Source organism: Maylandia zebra, linkage group LG12 (assembly GCF_041146795.1).
Source record: "Maylandia zebra isolate NMK-2024a linkage group LG12, Mzebra_GT3a, whole genome shotgun sequence".
Classification (NCBI taxonomy): Eukaryota; Metazoa; Chordata; class Actinopteri; order Cichliformes; family Cichlidae; genus Maylandia; species Maylandia zebra.
In genome coordinates, this window is record NC_135178.1 from 10,332,846 (window position 1) to 10,355,986 (window position 23,141).

The 23,141-nt window shown below is 41.2% G+C and overlaps 1 protein-coding gene across 8 annotated transcripts in view; it reads right to left on the reverse strand.

Moving 5' to 3' along the window:
* The window catches only part of tncb (tenascin Cb), a 114,236-nt gene that overhangs the window by 39,788 nt on the left and 51,307 nt on the right, over positions 1 to 23,141 (reverse strand). For 2 of the 8 annotated variants that reach the window (XM_014409216.3, XM_076890680.1), the window contains exons 3-5: positions 19,696 to 19,881; positions 4,732 to 5,280; positions 1,358 to 2,950 (exon numbers count right to left, since the gene is read on the reverse strand). In XM_014409216.3, coding sequence (XP_014264702.2) covers positions 1,358 to 2,950; positions 4,732 to 5,218 — 2,080 coding nt within the window. In that variant the 5' untranslated portion in view covers positions 5,219 to 5,280; positions 19,696 to 19,881. Of the gene's footprint in view, positions 1 to 1,357; positions 2,951 to 4,731; positions 5,281 to 11,627; positions 11,757 to 19,695; positions 20,196 to 23,141 lie in introns of those variants that run through there. The other 6 variants (XM_076890681.1, XM_014409218.3, XM_014409220.3 and 3 more) reach the window with 5 other exon arrangements.

Here is a 23,141-nt window from a genome sequence, read left to right on the forward strand (position 1 = left end):
TTTGTCAGACTTGAAATAGCCGAAATACCTTCACACTACGGAACTTCTATGGCTCTTCCGTTCGACAATCTCTCCGGCATTGGAACCATCATCTGTTTTCTCTTTGGTAACATTCGGTCACGCTCGGTTGATTTTTCTAGTCGGCACACTCATTTCCTCCATTACCCGGGCGGTACGGTGGCTGGCTGCTTCACAAACAAATACACATGTGTGGCTTGGCACTTGTGCTGTACGTAACAAGTCACGCGACGTGACGCTGCGGCTGTGATTGGTTCGGCTCTGCGCTACTTAATTTGGATTGGCTGACCTTTTTTTTTTTTTTTTTTAAAGAGGACAAGAGCGGCAAGGTCTATCGCGATAGTTTAATTTCTCTATCGAGTAAAAGTTATATCGCGATACATATCGTTATCGTTCTATCGCCCAGCTCTACTCATAGGGGGTCATATGATTGTTGGGTTTTTCTCTGTATGTATTATAGTAGCTTACAAGATAAAGTGCCTTGAGGCGACTGTTATAGTGATTTGGCGCTATATAAATAAAATTGAACTCTTGGCACACACTACCAACAGACTAAAAAACCTTATTTAAGTGTATTTTAATGCTAAAGTTTCTGTAATATTACATAAGGAGTCTTTATTTAAGTAAACTACCTATTGTCTAAGGAGCTTGGAAAGAAAAGTGTCTGGACTCCTTTAAGTTTCCTTGGAGACATTTCATCCAAGAAGCTTCTTCAGTTTTAAGGGCAATTGGTGGAGAGTCCCAGATTTTAAGCCCTATGGGAGTGTCCCCAAGTGGGTCATGGACCCCCTATTGATCCTCTACCTAATCACATGAACCAAGGTGTGAAAATGGGTGTAGGTCACAATCAGCCAAGGTTCTGGGTTAACCCACTGTAAAATCTAGCCCCACCCTATCATGTGATTTATTGAGGTTAATTGGCCCAGGATGTGAGTGGGCATTAAGGTGTCTGAGAAGGGATCTCAAAACTGGATTATAGATGGCAGACAGTTTGTGTCGTAAGCCCCGCCCTCTGTTCAAAGATGGTCGTTCACAGTGGACATAGATGGCTTCTTTGACTCCTCTTTCAAACTATCTGTCTTCTCTTTCCATAATGTGAACATTGACATCCTCAAAAGAGTGACCTTTGTCCATTAGGTGCAGATGGACTACTTGTTAATCGTTTGATCAAAACAAAATCCAACACCTACCCAAAGACTGTGTTGCCAATGATCTGGTGAATTTTAACAGATGAGAATGTAGCTAAAACATTTCCTAACCCTAAACATGGGTAAAGTTGCGTAGAAAGTTATTCGTGTAGGTAATGATTTTATTAGAAAGTATATATAAACTGTCTTACCCTCTGAGCAGTCCTCTCCAATGAATCCTTCATCACAGACACACACTCCATTCTCACAGCGCCCCTGGTTGTGGCAGTCTTCTGGGCAGGTTAATATGGAGCAGTCTGGACCAGTGAATCCCTCATAGCACACACAGCTGCCATCTACACAGTAGCCTCTATCTAGGCAGTTCTTGGGACATGTCTTCTCACCGCAGTCCTCACCAGTGAAACCCTTATGACAAACGCACTGTCCGTTCACACAGTGACCACGGTCCAGGCAGTTATTGGGGCAGGTCAACTCACCACAGTCTTTCCCTGTAAAGCCGGTGAAACACACACACTTGCCGTCCACACACTCTCCACGGCCCATGCAATCTTTAGGACAGGTCTTGATGCTGCAGTCCTCACCAGCATAACCTTTCTCGCATATGCACTGCCCATTCACACAGTGACCACGGTCCAGGCAGTTATTGGGGCAGGTCAACTCACCACAGTCTTTCCCTGTAAAGCCGGTGAAACACACACACTTGCCGTCCACACACTCTCCACGGCCCATGCAATCTTTAGGACAGGTCTTGATGCTGCAGTCCTCACCAGCATAACCTTTCTCGCATATGCACTGCCCATTCACACAGTGACCACGGTCCAGGCAGTTATTGGGGCAGGTCAACTCACCACAGTCTTTCCCTGTAAAGCCGGTGAAACACACACACTCACCGTCCACACACTCTCCATGTCCCATGCAGTCTTTAGGACAGGTCTTGATGCTACAGTCCTCACCAGCATAACCTTTCTCACAAACACACTGCCCATTCACACAGTGGCCACGGTCTTGACAATTGTTGGGGCAGGAGAGTTCACTACAGTCTTCACCTTGATATCCTAGGTCGCATACACATTCTCCATTAATGCACTGTCCCCTGTTGCTGCAGTTGTCAGGACATGAGAGGACTGAGCAATCTTCACCTTCAAATCCGGGATCACAGATGCATTTCCCGTTGAAGCAGTGACCTTTCTCGCTGCAGTCTTTGGGGCAGGTGAGCTTAGAGCAGTCCTCACCAGTGTAGCCAGTGTGACACACACATTGGCCATTCACACAGATCCCGTGGTCGTTACAGTTGCCCGGACAAGTGAGCTCACCGCAGTCCTCCCCAGTGTAGCTCTCTTCACAGTAGCAGGTACCATTAATGCAGCGTCCTCTATCATAACAGTCGTTTGGACAGATGAGTTCAGAACAGTCGAAACCCGCCCATGGATGGTCGCAGATGCACTCATCGTCCACACAGCGTCCACGGCCCAGGCAGTTGTTGAGACAGTTGGTCTGAGAACAGTCCTCACCGATAAAACCGTCTTCGCAGAGGCAGGACCCATCAACACAGTGACCGTAGTCGCCACAGTCCAGCAGGCAGAGCTCAATGCTGCAGTCATCTCCGCCAAAGCCCTCAAAGCATTCACATTTGCCATCTACACAGCGGCCCTGGTCCTGGCAGTCACTGGGGCACTCAGGTTCAGTGCAGTTGGGGCCCTTCCATCCAGGCTCACATACGCAACTACAGGTGTCAGTACTCCAGTTTCCACGCTCGTTGCAGTAGGGCTTTGAGGACACTTCACCTGAGAAATGGCAAAAAAGAGAAGGATTTCCTTTTAAATTATTGCAAATGTGCACTACTCATCCTCCAGTTTGGCACTGCTTTACTTAGTCCTGTAATAATATTTTTTGTAAAAGTATGAAACAAACAGAAGCTACTGTGTTAAAAGTGAAGTCTAAGTAATTGGAGCCTCTGCCCAGCAAACATGGCAGAAACACTGACATCATCTTCTAAACAAGAAATATTAACATCATTTTAATTTAATGAAGAAATTAAATGCATATGCCCTTTGTTTAAAGTAACAATACCTGATGACTAACTTGGTTACTAAATGGTTATGAACAGATGGCCATACAATATAGAACCTGGAACCAAAATTGTAATTATGACTGACAAGTCAGTGCTGCTGTTGCCCCATATCACCAGCTCCTTCTTTAACCCCTCTACCACTCTAACATCCACCTGAAGTCTGGGAAATAATTACTCATCACTCCCCAAATAAAAATGTTATATTGGTAAGGAGATATAAGCTCAAAGCGCAGGCACCATACTTTATTTATATTTTTCTGCTCTAAATATTCAACTCAACCATAAGTTGTCTGGATGAAACTGAATTTGGACTGCACAATTATGTACTTCAATAACAGTTAGTTGTTTTATTTATTTATTTATTTTTGATAACCGGCTACTGTCTACAGATTAGTTGCCTGACAATTCTTTTTTTTGATGGGCAGTCTTGAGAGATGAAAAACATTTGTGCATGTCATACAAATCCTCCATCCATCTGCTTATCCTTTTTCAGAGTCAGGTACACCTTCAGGTTTCAGGTACACCTGCCTCTCGCCCTAAGACGTCAATCTGTTGTAAGGCTAACACATGGACAACCATTTCCACTCATATTCACTTACGCATTCACACCTATGGGAAAATTTGAGTTTCCAATTAACCTATCCCCACTAACTGCATGTCTTTGGACTGTGGGAGGAAGCCAGAGGAGAGAACGCACGCGAACACGGGGAGATCATGCAAACTCCACACAGAAAGACCCTGGCCTGATGGTGGAATTGAATTCAGGACCTTCTTGCTGTGAGGCAACAGTACTAACCACCGTGCTGCCCTATGTCGATGGCATAGGACTTTTATGTCATATAAGTCAGTATAGCTTATGTGCCATATAAGTCATACTCACTTCAAATATGCAATACCATAGTCTTTTAAAGAAATCTACCTTGGGCAGCTTTAACTTAACTCCCACCTAGTTTGACATCAGAAAAGGACATAAAGATGCATACTTGCATATTATTATAGATGTTGCAAGACAAATTCTTCTCTTTCCTAATCCACATATGGTTTCTCAAACTTCTCTTCCTGGAAAGTATTTTTTAAAACTGCTATTTTCAGCGACCAAAAATGCCTCTTTTATGTAAAAATTTTAATAATACATTTCAGTACGACAACTGGGATACAGCACCACCCCCCGCGACCCTGTGAAAACTGAATGGATGGATGGGACACTTCAGTAGATTGTAGATAGATATGTTGGGGAACATGGTGGCTTCCACAAACTGCTGCTCACTCATATTTATTTTTAATAGGTTAATTAAAAGAGAATTATTTTTTTTATCAAATAACCTCAAAGATTTATTGAGTGCACCTTTAAGGACAAAAGCTTTTTCTGTGCATTTTTGCCGATGTTTATTAAAATGCCTGTACACACGTGAGCCTATATGTACAGTAAACACACTGTCATTATAACACTTGTAATTACAGTGAGTGCATATACAGTAACAGATGTAGACTTACCTGTAACTTGAGCTCCACAGCAACCTGCTCCACTGGTACAGTGCTCCCTCAGACTAGACAGCTCTGACTCCAGCATCTCTAGCCTGCTCAGGATAGCCTTGATGTCTGGCAGCTGGTTTTCACAGCCGCATGCCTGCTTGGGGATATTGATGCGATGGGTGAAAACGATCTGATTGTCACCATCCATCGTGTGTTCCATGTGCTCGGTGTTCTGCATCTCCATTGGGACGGTCTTGTGCTTGAGGTCAGTACCTCCTGGTGAGTCAAGGTCCACAGAGCAGAGCGACGTGGAGGGGACGTTGATGTTGTAGACATGGTTGAAAACTACCGGCTGGTCAGGATGGGGGAGTGTGAGGTTCTCCTGGGTTTTCTTCGGCATCAGAGCCTCTCTGCGATGGCGGATGACATTCCTGACAAGGCCAGCAGTGGCAAACTGGAGGATGAGGGCCACAGTTAAGAAGCCCAAAAAGAAACTTCTCATTCCCATGATGACACCCTGCCACTGCAGCTTATGAGTTTAGTAGCAAATAGGTATTCCCTTCCAGATTCCTATAGGAAAGAGTAAGTACAAACAAACAGAGGACCAATTTTGAGAAAGAAATTAGGTTTGTCTCATATCTTTATTACATTCACATGTAAAAAAAACAAACATGTATTTATACATGTTTTGCATTCTCTCTGCTGCCATTCTTGATAGAATAAACTAAAAAGTCACATGATTGCACACACATACATATGTACATTTTTGCTGGCTCCAATAGTTTGTATTTTAAAAATTCTGTTGTTCATTGTCTGACTATGCTGCTTTTTTTCTTTTTCTCAACATTCCACAACTGTTCACAAGCGATAGCTACACCTCCCTTATCCAGGTTCTTCTGGAGGACTCATCCTCTTTGTCCCTACAGTCACTAAGTGCTTGGGGCTCCTTTTTGGTTGTTTGACAGAAATATGATAATGACACCTCCCCCTACCTGCCTCTAATAAATTCCCATCTCTATTCTTGTTGCTACCACTTACCCGTTTTTGCCCCTCTGCTCTCAATAGACGAGACATACACCCTGTTGTTTCCAGGGAAGGATCAAGGGCTGGCCTGTGACCTTATGGATCTAAGCGAAGCATTCATGAAGACGGGCTGTCATGACACAAACAATCACAATAACACCTGCATGGTGTAGAACCTCTTCTATTCCCCCCAGCCCAGAACACAAACCAAGCTGACAGATTAATACTGGTGTATAGCTAAACCATCTGTGGTCTTTCTATAAAAGCACAGAGGGCCTGGATGAACTTCCTTTCCACTCCTGCAAACCAGCAGGTCAGCATTCCCAGAGCGCTCCCCCTTGAAAGCCAATTGGTTTTCTTTTAGTTCTGTAACTTGATTCTTAATGCTTCTGAAACATGATTCTTTAAAAAGGTCTGCTGGAAAATGTGCTGAGTTTGTGGGATTAAAACAAAAAAACAAAACAAAACAAACTGTTTATTGCTTTGATCTTATATTAAATTTGAATATACAGGTTTGTTATATGCATGCCTTTGTTATAGAGCTTTAAAAAGTGTACACAATAAGGTGTTGTCATCCCATTTCCAGACCCTAAAATCTATCAGGTCATCAGCAATATGTCTATGGTGAGGGATGGGTTTTGTTCTGGCCACATACAATGTACATTTTCAGAAACCAGAATATGCTGCACATCAAATCAAATCCGTTTTTGGCATTTGTTTTACTGTTAAATATTTTCATATTTGGGTGCTCAAAATCATTGAAAATTGTCTTAAAAGAGGTTGAACCCTTTGTCTAAATCTTTGCTAATTGGTGTTGGTGAACTTGGTAGATGTAAAGAATTTAAAGCATTTTGGTTCTTGTTTTTCTTTTACATGCAGAAATGTAAAGTAAAGTAAATTTCCTGGCCCTTTCAGCAATTGGAACCAAGAGGATAACAGAAAACCACAAATATAGATTCCATGCATCACCACAGACTCGTTACTTTTTGAGGAGCTTGGCTTAGGTTGAGTTTATATAATTGTGCTTTTTCTCCACCTTGTCAGAGATGCTGACACTGATCCTTTCCTACCTTTAATAAAAACCAGTGTTTGCCTTGGCTACTTTAAAGGTTAATGGCAGCAGTTAGAAGTCAACATGAAAATGTCTAGCTAAGCAGACACAAAAATGTGTGATTGCAGTGGAATATGTATGGAGGGGTTTAATTTGCTCTCCTCTCTCTAGACTTAGTTGCAATGATGTGGGATTCAAGATCATCTTAACTGGCCATTTTCACATCCACAGGGTGACAGTCAGCAGGTAACATTCCACTTGTTCTCTTCATCTCAGCCTGACGCATGATTAGGCAAGCTGACAGATGAGCTCAGCTTGGAAGGATCCCACAGCTTCACCCCCTACTCAGCCACAACATTACCAGTCCCATGATTAGACAGACAGGGATGAACGCCTCCATGATGGGTAGACTGTAAAAGTTCTAATATGGGAGTGCTGAAGATCTGGGCCCTCAGGGGTGTGAAAGCTCCCTCCACCATCCTCCTGTCTCCACACACACAAGACACTAATACAGTCCCACTGCTGTGCCCAAGCATCACAAACTAGGGATTAAATCAACAAAATAGCCAGAAAATTGCTTTGAGTTGCTGCTAAGGTTTTAGTTCTGGGCGGATGGTTGGCTTTCTCACTTTGAAGGCTGGCTGCTCTCCACATGGACCTTTAAGAGAAACCAACCCCCAGAGACCAAAGTGGGCTTTGTACGAGCTCTGTGGCTCTGGCAGAAGTTGCCTTTACTTAGAAATAGATGAAGAGAAGAAACTTCCACTGAGCCCTTGAAATATTTTGATTTGATCTTTCTCTTCTTAGTTGCCATAAAGTCGTTTTTAATATGAAGCAGAACAATCAGAATGAGGGAATCTTAGTGTGACTCTGAGAAACACAGAGCTGATCCGTCTGTTTGGACTTCCTTCATGGGCACCCTGTGGTCCTGGCACTATGCTAATGCAGCTGGTTGTTGGCACTGTAGACATGGACTTGATACAATCTGACTGCTGCTGCTTTGTTATTCCCTCACTTAGTTTTGCTGTATAGTTAGCTTCTCAAACAGTAACAAAGCTTGTTGCTTGCCTTGTAGTTGAATGAGAGGAGAATTTCACCCAGGGAAACCTGCTGGCGCACAAGCGTTTGGTGCAACTGATCTAAATCGCCCCATTGTGAATGAGCGCTACAGAGACACTTGACGTTTTATACCTCACACAGAGGAAAACTCTAAACACTTTAGTTTGGGGTTTTGGTCAGTGATGGTAGTGATTAGCTGTCAAAAAGCTAACAAATTTACAATATTTTATTTTCATTCAAAAATAATCCCTTGGCACAATTTTTCATTCAGTATCATCCAAAATGAATTTGATCACAACCTAGTGAGAGCAAGTGCTTTTACTTTGCTGCTAAAAAGACTCACCTTTACAATCTAGCAGGCTGGAAAACACAATAGCTGGTGACAGCAACAACAAAAATCATGTGATAATGAGACAAATGTTTACTTCAGGCTGCTCTTTGCTTTTTGATTTTGTATATTGTCTGATTTAGACACCAAAACAACTTGGTCCATGTTGGGCATAATTCATGGCTTGGATTAAAATACACTGTTTCTAGCAGGGATTGTCGATTTTTGTACATACTGTGAAGAGAGAGTTCTATACCTGAAGAACTGGGTACACAAGTTTGAATTTATATCGAATTTTCTCTTATCCACACATGGTCAAACGTACACATATAACCCACACTTCTATTTGGTTAAACATTCCTTAGCAAGTTGCAACTTGACCGTACACTTTGATAGCCATCGATGAGCTTTTGACATCGCTCTGGCTGGATATTTTACAACTCTTCTTGAAAGAATAGGTAGAGTTCATTTAAACTGGTTGGTTTCCCTGCATGGACGTGACTTAAACATAGTTAACTTGATTGAGGTTGGGGCTTTAGGAAAGCCATTCAAGAAGCTTAATATTTGCCTGCTTCATCTTCATGTGTTCTTAAATTTTAAAGTCTCGTCTTCACTTGTCCAAAAATACCTCTTGTCATTGCACCCATTGTCTCATCTGACCCTGAATTCTGTCCACATGGGCAGCTGCAAATTTTCGGCAAACTTGCAGGTGTCTATTTTGGAGCAGAAGTTTTTTTTAATGTCATGGTCTGTCATGGTCTCAAGCTACAGTAATGTAAAACATGCTTCACTGTGAACTGTAAACTGCTGGTGTTCCACCAGGTTACAGTTCACAGAGGAGACTTGAGCCTTCGTGAACCATCAAGACTCACAAATATCTGTCACCAATTTCCTCTCATCTGAGTGTGACTGTTTTGGGTGTTCTTCCAGACCTTGGTGAAGTGGTGACAAATCTGAATATTTTGTACTTATATAGAGTTGTTTGAAGTGATGATTTTAGAATCTGTCATTGTTTGCAAATTTCTCCAAGAGTCCTTCCCAAACTGTGTAAATCTACAGTTCTCCATTATAGATCCTGACTGCTGATCAATCCAAATCAGTGCTGTCAAACAAATCCTTTTTATGCTGCAGACAGAAACTAGTATTTGAAGATAATTATGATCACTAAAAAACAGAGTTAACAAAAAGTTGGCCTTGCCAAGTAAGGATATTGGAGAACTTCCAGCACTACTTATTGGAAGATTTAAATGAGTGTATGTATATATATTTTAGTTTATAGGTATACTTTTGACCTTGTGTGTATCAGAAAAAAATACAAAATAAATTCAAACTTCTTTTCAAATTATTTTTAAAGTAATAATTAATGGTGTATATTGTATAATCATTCCACCATTGAAAAGAACAGTTTAAAGAAACAGAATCATGAATCATTTAAACTTCTGACTACAACTGTAAAATGACTTTTTATTGCATCTTCCCTGTACAGCACTCCAAGCATTTTATACAACATGTCTCATCCATCCATTCACACATATATTCACACTGTGTATTGTGTCACAATGCATTCGGAGCGACCCAGGATTCATTATCATGCCCAACGATACTTTGCATCCAGGAATCAAACCACAAATCTTCCACATGCTCCAACTTCTGAGTCGTAGCTACCCGCTATATCGAAATCATATAATTTGTGAAGTCTGTACAGTTTCCTCTGAAACAGAATTTGCAGCAAGTTTGGAGTGGCCTTTCACTTTAATATGCAAAGCATGTGGTGACCTGCTGACTTTAACTAACTGCTAGAATCTGAATTTTGGCAAAAGCTGGAGCAAGACTTTTCAAAAGAGCAGACAGAGTGGAGCTCCATCTCTTTTGCCGTGATATCATTGGCTGGCTCGATCATTGCCACATTTGAACCACATCCTGCACTCATCATCTCACCTGTTCATTCACCCCTTATCCCACCTTACACAAGGAAACAAGCCAAAACTGATGGCTTCTGGGCCTGTCTACTAACAGTGCATCTCCCCAGCCATTCTTCACTCTGCCATCAGGCTTTTACGCAGTTCAGCAAAACAGCCTCATCGACCATAAAAAGAAGGCAGAAAGAGAAATATAGTGTGTGTCCTCCAAAGCACGAGGTGATAAAATTCTAAAACCTTTTCTGAGAAGAAGCAACAACCGTATCATTGATCAGTCATTGAGCAGCCGACTCAAGCTAGGCCTCCTCCTGGAAAATCATTTCTGTGTTTGATGATTATAACTCATAGCTGTAGTGCTGTCCTCAGCAATTTGGTATCTCTCTCTGGTTGTGACCTTGATGGAAAAACAAGAGTCAAATCAATATCAGACAGCGATGCTGTATGTTGGGGATTTATCCCACCTTGAAGGCAGGTTGATTTTGATAAATATGTTCATTTATTTGTCAGCAGGGTTTAGCTCTTTAGTTTGATTTGTGGCTCCTTGGGATATGACATTACCCTTTAAATATAGGTAGGATAAAGAGAAAAAAAACACATTTTCCGTATCCGTGACTGAGGCCCATTTCCTGGTCATTTTCCCTTATTATAGTGTGACAGAATCTCAAGGTGAAAAGAACCCCAGACAATAAGGCTGCATTCAGTTCTTATAGCGACCCAGATCCGTATTCTGTACCAAAGAAGGCAAGCTGAGTTTTTGTCACCAGTGACCTACAAAACTAGGCAAGCTTGATAAATTCTTCAGAAATGAAAAGAAAGCAAGTGCATCCTATCAGACCTGTTTAACATGCAGTCCTGGGACTTGATTTGTAGTTGTAGTCATTGAATATTTACAACATTTACACATCAAGTGGGGCACACTGCTTCATTATTCAGTTTGTTTGTTGTCGAGTTATCAGATGGCTGCTGCGTCGTCTGTTGACGCTGCTCCTGTTATCCACCAGTAGTGACTGTGGCTCTGTGTTATTCTGCTATACATTTATGCTTGCCTTAGTAGAGTAACAGCTTCATGGCCTGATTTATTTTGGACCTGCCATATGGTAGATGTCTCAACTAAGGTGGACTCCAGTGACAATTAAATGTGTCATCACTGGGCCCTGAGTTTAAAAGTTCTGGTTTCTACGTTTGCAGTCTGCAGGAAGAGAACAAAGCCAGCGCGCCAATCTTTCAACCCAAACTTCCGTCTAAAAGAGAAGGAAGTACACATTTGGAGAAAAGGAGAAAACTGGTAATATCATTAACCAACAAGGAAACAGCGCTGGCCACATGGAAACAAGATTGACCGAGAAAATACAACAACCTTGTGATGTGTCAGGTTTGGGTTTTGAGTTGTTCCAGGGCAGTTTGTGCTAACTTCACTGTCCTGGTTACACTTTCATCTTGATCCTGTTGGTCACCCTTTGTGCAAGATAAATAATATTGCCATGCACAAAGCTGATGCCTCTAGACCTGGCAGTAAGAAAAAGAATCTTAAACTTACCACCTAGCAGCTCACTTTGGTGGTTAGGATTAAAGTTGGGTTTGGTGTAAGCAAAATGCTCCAAGAGCAAATCCATCTTCTTAGACTGCCATGTTAAATATATGGGACAGAATTCACATGTTTACAGCCTGGTGTTGTCCTGAAGCTTAAAATAAGGTCTGTTCCTGCTTTGATTGACAAGTATGGCTGCTAGCTGCTGTCTGCTAGTCCTCAAAAGGCTAATTTAAGCCACTGAGCTAGATAGTCTTGATTATATTTGTGCTGTTAAAGGCATTTTGGGCTACAGTAGCCATACTGTATAGTCACTTCAGAAAAGTCAAGAAAGCTACGGTCATAAAACTATAAAGCACAAAACCAGGAGCTTACAAAAACAAGAGCTTGCAAAACAACATGTTTTTGTCCATTTTTGTGATCTAAGGCTAAATGACTACATACAACCTACATACTTAACACAGTCCTTGAAATCTTACATAATATGTCCATGCATAGTCAATTATTATCTAAATAAGATCAATGAGACTTTGCTTTCAGTAATAACATTAGCTAGATCAGTGTGTAAAACTATTGTATTTCATACAATCATAGTCTTTTGAGCTGAACTCTTTTTATGATACCATACCATACCACCTTTATTTATAAAGCACTTTAACATAAAACCAGAGTTCACAAAGTGCTGTACATGCTAATAGCATAAGTAAAGAAAATTAAAATAAGATAAGATAAAATAAATAACTAAAAAAACTAAAATAAATTGAAACATGTTAAAACAAATTGAGTCAACCCCTCTAATCAATGCCAAAGGCTTCAGCGAATAAATATGTTTTAAGAAGACTTTTAAATTCAGAGAGAGAAGAGGCCTGCAAGGGTAGATCATTCCACAACTTGGGAGCAACTACAGCAAAGGCACGATCACGATCAGTAATGTGTAGCCACACAGGGACAGCAGTCTGCTTCAGTTTACAGAGGGTCTTAGTGTCACGGTCCGGGGCAGCGGCCGTGTGGAGAGTGGAAAGGAGGACTCAAAACGCAGCACTTATTCAGGTGTGAGGGTGATTTATTGATAATATCCTATATAAAGTGGGGATGGTAAAACAGAACTAAGGATGAACTAACTGGGAGAAACTACACAAAGAAATAGCAAACCTGAGCATGAAGGGAGAACAGCAGGGAGAGCACGCAGGGGATTACACCAGGTATGAACACAGACGACGCGACGAGGAGCAGAGGAAATCACACACTATAAGTACACAAAGAGACACTGGGAAATCACACACAGGTGGGGGAAACAGCTGGACCTGATTAACCTGACGAGACAGGGGAACACTAACACCAGGGACCAACAGAGGGAGCACAAACCCAGAACCCAGTGTCTAAAATCCCAAACACAAACCATCCCAAAACAGCCATGAATAATAATGAAAGTAATAACAATAAAGAACATAAACATAAAGTCACTGAGTCATGGTCGCAGGACCATGACACTTAGCATCTTTGTGCACTTTGATTTGATCAACTGTCAGACTCCCACTGGCATTAATGCTAATGATGCTGCATGTCTAGCAGGTATCTTTGCTAACACATTTATTGCTAAATTCATTAGCTGACAAAATCATAAATAGCATGTGAAAAAAACCCAACAATTCATTATCAGTTGTTTTAAACAGTATTTCTTGCACAAATGTTAAAAGCTGTCTTTGTTTTCATGATAGTAAAATTAATATCTTCCAGTTCTGGACTGTTAATTGGACTAAAAAAGGTTTGGATTTACTAGTATTTTTCTTTAAAAATAGCCATCTGTATTTTTGTTCCAAAAGCTGATATTGGAATACAAATACCATTAAAAGTTTTTCCGCTTTTTTTAAAATTACAATTATTTGCAAATGGTTTATTCTCTACTCACGTTAACAATAAAGGAAAACAAGATTATTTTAGTCCTGATCTGGGGTCCAGGTGGCAGCCTTCGCCCAGTTCTTTCCATTTGAAGATTGAGAGAAACAACTGATTTCATGTCAGTGCCTTTAGCCTGATTTAAATACATTATGATTTTCACCAAAACTCTCTGTGTCTGTTATTTGCTTATTGCTTTTCTTATGGAAAATAAAAACAATACCTTGACTTTCTAAAGAATAATGAAGTGAAGTAGTCTGTTTTTCATAGATGAAAAGAAGACTGGTTTCATCAAACTGAGACAGCGCTCGCTCGCCCTCCACTGTGACCCCATTGGATCCGATGACACAGATAGCGGGGGAGTTAGTGGAGGTTAGTGTGTTTGCGGCTGATAAGGTGGACATGGGAGGCTGTATCTGAGATGCCGGCAGAAACACTTATCTCGATACCAGAGAGAGTGCTCTGCCAATGCTGTGCCCTGTCTCACAAAAAGTGATTTGAAGCCTCAGCAGACGTGTCAAACTGAAACTGCCCCCAGAAAGTCTATTTCTTCAACCAAAACCAATTTCCCACTTTGACACAAAGATATGGAGAAAATGAATGTTGACAAACGAGACTGAGTCAGTAGTACAGCAGACATTCAAATCTTGGCGGAGTTTTTACAGCATTGTGATCTGAGTCATGGCTTACTGTGATGCCCATTAATATTCTTTATGACTCCTCCCCTGCGGTGCCTCGGTCTTGCACTGCTGTTCTCACTGGGTCCAGATGGAGAGGTTGGATGCTACTCATTGTTCATGAGCTTTTTAACATGCTGGCTGCTGGTGACCGACTGTTTATTAGTGTGACCCCTGTGTGGTGTGGAGGCTTGGCAGCTTCATATGAGTAGCCTTTAGAGCACGTCCACCTGCTATTTTCTCCAGACGCTTGTGTACTCATGGCCCTCCATTCTACCTAGTTCCTCTCCTCACTGTGTACTCTGCACTACAGTTACTATAGAAATCTGACTTTATCTAGTGCTGCTTGTATTGTAATGCTATACAGAGGTATTGATGTCAACTGAAGGCACTTGTCTAAACTTACCATGTAACAAACACCTGGCTTTATCAGCTGCAAGGTGGGTGTAATATCTCCTTGCAATCTGTCTAATTTTACATGACTGACATTTTATACTTTTGAGTATGCAGTGGGTCACACGCAAAGGTCAGGAATTAGTTTCTTTTAATTTACATCAGATACAGTCAACAACTTTCATCTGTTTTCTAGCAATGTACCAATATATTAGCTGAATATTGGTATTGGATGATACTGTTGCTGTTGACTGATATCAGCATGTTGCAGATAAGATTACATCACTGTCAGTTCCCATTAAGTATTCGCGGTTATCACTTCTGTCATTTTTGGATCAACTGGATAATGACAAACTTTAAAACAGGTCACTTTTTTATAAAGAACAAAAGAAAAAGAAATACTGGCAATGGCTGCTGGATAAAGATTTTTAGGGCATCCCCAATCACGATCATTTCTTTTAATTCATTCAAGAACAAAACCTTTACCACTGATGGTTCTTCTCATATACTGATGTTTGTCTTTATAAAACTATGACAGACAATAGTTAGAAGTATAAGATTTTTCTTTGAAAACAGGAGCTATTTATTTATATTTTCTCTCAGTATGTGTGAGTAAGAACAGTGTACGTTTTTATGTAATCAAGAGTTTCAGCTAACAACAGGGTCATGTGTTTTTCCACATGGTCGGAATTGGGCCACAGGCCACTATTTGCTTAGAAATGAGGTGCCAGCTATTAGTCATGAAACTCAGGAATGGGAAAATTCCGACAGCAAGTCACTACTGACAAATTTATTTGTTAACCCACATCTGTTCATGTGCAGATGAAAACAATATGAACTCAGGGAACAGGCCTTGTCCCATGTCAACTATCGTACATGTCTGAGTTCCAGAGTAACCGGAATGGTAAATGTAGGCATTTCTGGGCAAACATGCCAAAGAGTTTTCATGCCCATTCAAAGACTGCATGTTTTAGCACTTTACACGGCTTTACACTGGAGGTTTATTTGCTATTTCTATTCAAACTGGATGGAAAAGATTTTTCCCCCCTCTTCAGTAGCAATGGAAGCAAGCATGTTGGCTGTGATACACGGACATCTGTTTGTCCTTGTCTGCAATGAAAGCCTGAAGCGTGTTGCATGTCCAAATTGGGAGTGCCTTCCATTCAGACACTTGTATGAGCCTAATGACCCCGGTGCCCGGGGTCGGCTCTTCATTGGCTTCCCTGTTTTTTTTTTACCATTTTCTCAAATTTAAATTGTCTGCCCCTCTCGAAAGGGCCCCCATCACGTTTCAAAAACATTATGGCTAATACATTCCAATGTGTGAGGTCACTGGTGGTGGCAAAGTGTCAGAGCAAAGTGTCTACCACAAATGTTCATCTATTGGTTGCCTTCAGTGAAGGGCCAGGCAATACAAAGGCATCCCGGATCCAACAGCTCCAAGACTTCCACTTCTTTCCCGTTACCCATTAGCATTAGAGGAACAACCATCTGGGATGGTTAAAACACTGGATTTCTTTGACGGGGTGCCTTTGTTTTTGGTGATGACTAATCTGAGTAAGCTTTAGTGGGAAAGGGGCAACGCTGTAATTAACTTTCTGAAGAACCGGTGTAAATTCCAAGGCTGACAAATACTTAAAAAAAAGAGAGAACAGGAAAGCAAAGCCCTTATAAATGGACACATCATCGTCTTGTAATTAATAAAACTGGATGCCTGCTGAATGATTTCCCTATGATGATGCCTTTCAATTCAGGAGTGAAGTATACAACATGATCAGATATGAACTGAAGTGAGACTTTGACAAATTTCATATAATTTCTACTGGACTACCATTTAATAAGCATAGATGCTAAAAAATGCCACAACACCTACAATATGTAGTTGTATCTGTAATGTAAAAACAAGTTCTTTTTAACTTGCTAGCTAGATCATCAATCCCAATATCTTCCTTCCAATGGCGAGAAATTGTTTGCTGGTTTTTGCATTTCTTTCATATAGCTGAGATATTGACCACTAGACTACGCTTGAACTTTGAACTTGCACACTCTGTTTATTTATACATCTACACATATAGTAGTGTCTTAGATCTGGGGAATTATTTTGGTAGATATTTCCTTAAGAGGATAAATAAAAAAAATATGTTCTGCTATTGTCCTACGTGAAAATTAGGGGATCACCAAAGGCAGTCTGACTTATTCTTTGTAAACCCTGAATCTGTTATCAGAGTCCAGATTAAATGATCTTGCACTGTAAATAATAAATTATGTCAAATTTGGCTTAACTTTATAATTTAAGCGAGACATTTCATCAAAAACCAGCAACAATGTCAATGAGGAAAGACAAAGAGAGGAGCAGCAGAAGAGACAGTAAAGGTTGTCCAGACCAGACTAAATTAAACATGAGGTTCATTTAGTCAAACCAGAGCATTTCTCCTGAGTCCTGTCTAACGTGGGTCATCGTGAATATCCACGTTATTGTTCATTCTCAATCACCAGTGGAGGAGCAAAGTGGGGTTAAAGACAGTCGCCCTCTAATAAAGCTTTGTAGGGCACGGAGCATTCGGAGCCAACAGCTGTCCAAACAAAGGCCTGTTTCCCACTCATCGTTACGCCAAGTGTCACTGTCAGTGGCTACTTATATGCATAGCCAAACCATCATAAAACATTAATATGCCGAGCCTGCGCTGCCAGTGATGGTCACATGGCACTCCTGTTACACCGACATTACTCAGACCCATGTTGGACATGGAAATAGGTTAAAATTACTTGTAAATCTTCTGAGAGATATTTAAGGAAGATATGAAAGGTCTGCAGTGGACCTGAAGGCTTAGACGGCTGTTGAAACACAGCCAGGCTCCTTCCCCGTGTGTGCATCTTCTCATCATACACAATTACCATCCAGCACATGCTCCCCTGGTATCCCGTGGGTCTCCTGTGGGTCTCATCACTTCTCGCCTTCTGCACCAACTTACCCATTCACATTCTCCCTAAGATGTAGATAAAGGTTTTGATATCAGCCACCATGAGGATGTGATTTTCTTCAAACAGCTTCGAGGTGTAAAGTTTAAATGAATAAATCCCGTCTCTGCCTGCCTTGAAGAACAGCTGACACACCTTAAAGGATTTCACCAGCTTTTGGTGGAAAACCTATAGTGGCCCAAAATAAAGTTTTCGAGACTGAAAACTTTTAAGAGATATGTATTTCTGAATTATTATTTTTTTTTTTTAGCAAAAATGCCTTTTATTCTCTTACAAATTGAAAAAAGGACTAGTAACTGTCTTTGCCTCATACTGTAGGTGTGACTGATACTGCTGCTGCTTCAGTTACCAATGACAGCTCTATAATTCTGCTAATGTTACTGTATTTTACCAACACACTTTTAGGGAGTTGTGACCACAAAGGCAACATTTTTGACAGAAATGGCAGAAGACTAACATTAAGTGTTTTATCTTCTGTCCAACAAAAGAAGAAAAAAAACCCCACAATTGGCAGAAACCCTAAAAATCCCATATTTACTGTCAGCATACTAGTCTATCAAACACCCTCAGGTTGATGGTTTCTCTCTCTACAAACTCCTGTTGGAAACAAAAGCATGAAGCTGAACTCATGATAAGAGGTTGGGAAGCACATGGAGATGTGTGTTCAACCCATAAGCACCACATGTAATCTAATATTTTATACTTTTAGAAACACGTTTCTTTGTTCCTCCTACACACCCCATTATTTGTATTTCCTTGAATGTGATTTTTATCCAGCTAATTTCACACATTTTAATTTCTGTGCATATAGCCATGCCACTGACATGTCTATGTGTGACCACAGTTCAAGTCCTCCAAGGGACTCCCTTTTTTTTTTTTTTTTTAAACTCAATCAATAAAAGTAGGGTTAGGTTTGTGATATTAAAACTACCTAGCTAGGGTTAGCCAAGTACTTGGTTTCTTAGAAAATTTTCTTGGTTGCCAGGGTGATGCAGAGCTGCTGACAATCTCATCCATAGATGTGATCATATGCATGCAGAAACAAAGCACGTTTCCTGTTGTATTTGTTTCAAACTCGTGCTGAGCTTAAAGAAATAAAACTATTTGTGTCTGTGTACACGATCAAAGAGCTTATTTCTAAAGACATTTTTTGCCATCTGACCAGGCTGGTGTGTTTGTTTCAGTAAGGCTGCCGCTTTACAACAGGCACTGTGTATGTTGGAGATCTGGGACAGGAACCAACCGGCAGCATCTAATGCAGAGCAGCTGTCTGTCTCCTGGGTTACAGAAGCCTACTGTCTGCTGGCAGCCATAAAGTGTACAGCTGGACCTACTTCAGCAAGTAGTCCAAACACACATGCATGCTCACACTCACATACGTTGGACAAGCGCATAGTAACACTAACCATCTTGGCACTGCTGTGCCATCAGACAATAACTCAGCATCAGCCCTAATGCAGGTAGAATAATTCAGCAGATTATGACACTGTTCTATCTACAAACATCACTCTTTTTTACCGGCTCTCTGGTAATAATAGGGAAACAGCCGACAAGAGGAAAAACTTTTCCCAGTAAAACATAATTGGCAGCCAGGTGCATGCAGTAAAAAGCACAATTAAGACAACCTGAATGCTCGAATTACAAAACATAGAATGAATTACAGTAACTGCTTTGCAGAGCAAGCAATGGTTTTGCTAACATCATCCACACATTCTCCATGTGAGATCGATGTATAGATTTCAACATGGTCACTATCACTGCCATGAAAACCTGTCAAAGCACCTCAGAAATCAAAGCAAAAATCTGAAATGTTGGTCGGCTTACGCTAGTTACACCAAATTTTCATTTTTGGGGGGCAAACAATCCAGTGAATAATCAAAAGATTTTTTCTAATGCCAATAACCATTGCACTATCTATGCATTTCATAAAATTGGCCAAAACAGGATAGAAATCTTTGGAAAAAGTTTGAATATACACTAATATGGAAGAACAGAGCTGAGACAGTGTGTTTAAAGTTGTCATTCACTGCCATTTCCTTTTCAAAATGGATCTTAATTAGGTAAGTGAAGCAGCCCATTCATTCTGCTCTTATTCAAACACTGGCTCAGTGCAGGTAAAGGAGGTAACTTACCTTGAAGAGAATGCTTGCAGCCTCTCCACCGATGAGCAATCTAAGAAGCCTTGAGGAGAGCCTTATCAGCCAGCCCTGACAAATGTTCTCACCGGTCTGTATCTCTCAGAGCACTGACAGCTCTGTCATCTTCCCTCTTCTCTCTGTTCTCTTTGAGTGTTTACTCGAGTCTACCTAGAGAGCCAGCTGATGTTGAGCAGCCAGTGAGGAGAGAAAGAGAGCGAGAGAGAACGAGAGGCTGAGAGAGGGAAAGAGTGAGTGAAAGAGAGAATTCCCTTTCTCTTAAACACTAGACCCTCTGCGGTCAGACTCCACTCCCACCTACTGCTCTCTTAAATGCCCACCCCACCACCTCCACCTCTCCCATTCACCCTCTCCACAGCATTGTGAGTGAAAGCGAAGGAGCTGAAACAGGACGCCTCAAGGCTGGAAGAAGAGAGTGAGCCAGAGAGAGAGAGTAGGAGAGTGAAAATGGGGAAAGGGAGGTGGGTAGAAGGGGTGGAATGGGATGGGGTGGTGGTTGGACCATTAGCAGCAAATTGCAGCGGGCAAGCCAATCGAAAGCAAGATATGAGTGAATGCAGGGCCTGCATTAACATAGCATTAAAGGACTTGAAAGCAGGGAGTGAAAAAGGGCCGCCAAAGGCTCCGTTTGTGAGATTGATGAGCCTGGGTAACAATGAATATGCACTCAAATGATGTACTGGACCCATGTTGAACATATCATATTAAAACAAAAGTTTTAACTAGCTACTGTTGCTAGTTTCTGATTGCTTATACAAAAAAGGGCAAAAAACCCCCACCTTACAACACCAAAGAATGGCACCAGATAAGTCTCTACAATCCATCTGGGAATTCAAGACTAGAAATAGCGATCCATCTATTTAAATGCTCTTTATAGATTTTTACACTTTCTGACCTAAAGTTCAGAAACATACCAATGTCAGAGGAATTACTTTTGAACATGGAAAATGACGCCAACTGAAAGTCACATAAATTCTATGACGTTTGCAGTTTATACAACCGTCAGTGTCAAAACTGTCAACAAACCATAACACTTTTGTGAAATGTTTGTGATCAGTGTTCTCCAGTTTCAGTGGAATGCCAACTCATGCTTGACTAAGTCTTTTTAGATGCAAGTCGTGAAACTTGGCAGCCTTCCTTGCAACTGGGAAGTTACTTTAATGCATCTATCGATCGATTGATCTATGTAAATGAACAGTGGTTGCAGAGAAAAAAACTATATGTAAAATAAGCAGTGAAATATTTACATAAGGCTTCACCAATTTTGCAAAAAAAAAGTTTAGGAAAAAGTTTTGTTCTCCTTTCAGTTACACATCAAATACACATCCACCCAGTTTCACAACAATATGGTTCAATCCAGGTGTCTTGTTCTTTTGATGTTGGCACATCCATCTCAACGGTAATCTGCTCCTTGTCAACCACCACTCTGTCTTGTTGTTTGGCCAGTAGCTGCTTGTCTGTCTGGAACTTGAAGTCCCACAGCCCTGCCATTCTCAAACACCTTTGGCAACGTCACCCATCAGTACTTGGGGACTTCTAGTCCATATGCAGCTCAGCTTTTTCCCGCACTCTATTCCAGTGACTTGGCTATGCTTTTACATTCTGCTGCTATTTACCGTACAGAGGTACCTTTGCACAGCCTGCAACTTGGGTACTGTTGGCTGTGGCAGACTGCCTGGATCTGGTGCCGGGGGCTTGCTCTTATGTTTTTTTTTCTTTGTTTTCTGGCTTTATTTGATAGGTACAGTGAAGAATTGCAAGTAAAGGAGAGGTGGAGAAAGAGTCAAAAGGGCCATAGGTCGGACTCAAACCGGCATCCGCCATTCTCAGTCATATGGCATCTGGTTACCTGCACTGAGCTAAACCAACGCCCGGGCACAGCCTTTTCTAGCCACTGATAGGATTTGTCTTAGCCTCTTCCTCGGTAATTGGTACAACCCATGCAGGGACTTGATTATCCATGATAGTTCCTCTTCCTGTTCCTCATCACGGTCTGTCTTCAGCTGCCTGAAGCACTCTTGGAGCATCTCATCTCAGGATGCAAGCTTTATGATGTGTTTATGGATACTTTAGCCTGGATTGTGGCTTGACTGCCGCTGATCCTAGTTGTCCTTTCCGTTGCAGTACAGCCTCAGGGTACAAGCCTTCACGGTCCCATTGAGTTCCTGATTAAGGTTACCAGTACAGTATTGTAGCCTTGTATAGTGCCAAGCACTCCAGTGCCCACATGTAGGCCACTGAGTCAGAGACTTTCTTGTATTCAGACAATATACGGCATATAATAGCATTATTACTTTATTATTCGAATGATTACTTTAGTATCTTTGAATTTCAGATTTCGGTTACATACTGCAGATTATGGTACAGACCATAGTTAGTTCCTGAAGTCCAACAAAAAAAGATGGGATTTGGATGATTATATTGATAGAATAATGGGGGTTTCATTGATTTATCCATTTAGTGACTAAGGCTGTGACTGCCAAGTTAAAACCTGACACGCTTGATCAAACAGTCGTGTCAGTAACAATGTCTATAGTTTTCTTTGGATACCAATTGTATGGTGGATGCAATTCTGCGCTAAATAATTTATGTAAACAGGGAGAGCCGCCATAAGTAAATACAGGAACAAAGAGTTTAGGAGGATCCTGCTTTACTCAGTTCAGATTACACTGGACCTGTGACTTTAAAATAGAGAGAAAAGCTCTTTCATGAGAATGAGTGTGGAGGAGGGTGTGACATTCATTAAGTCAAAATATCACTCCTAAGACTGATTGTAAAAGCCTTTACTGGTGGTACTGGGTTGGGTTCTGCTCAGTGCTTAACCTCTTTATCAGGCTACCAGCAATCTAGCTAGGTGTTGAGTTGGGGTTGGGTTTGTCAACAGACATTTGGCATTACAGTTTTTTCTGTTAAAAAAACAATCCCCATTTGGACGTTTCAAAGATGTGAACATTCTATAAAAAATTTGGGAATGTGAACTTAAACAAATCCTAATCCTAACCCAGGTGACAGTAACCTCATGGATGCTAAAATGGTAAAACTGCAATTTCTCGAGCAACACGACTGTACATTTCCATCTTTTTTGAAGCACCTTTTGGGAAATATGCATTCTCTAATCTCAAACGTATGAAACACTGATAAAGATTGCTGGTATGTGAGCGACAATCTATTCTAAACATCAGTGGGGTGTACGTGCCGAGGTTTACATCAAGACTGAGCAGAGCTTTTCTCTTCAGGGGAAATGATCCTCGTCTTGCTGCTGAGAGCCTGTGGCCAGTCAGGCAGAAAACATCTTCTCTAATCCCATATAAAGCACAATGACACACATGCAGCACAGCTATAGGGTGATAAAAAGCAAAATTCAATGACTTGAGGGGCCCCTAAATTTTGGTTCTCATCCCTGCTCCCCAGAGAGAAGAGGG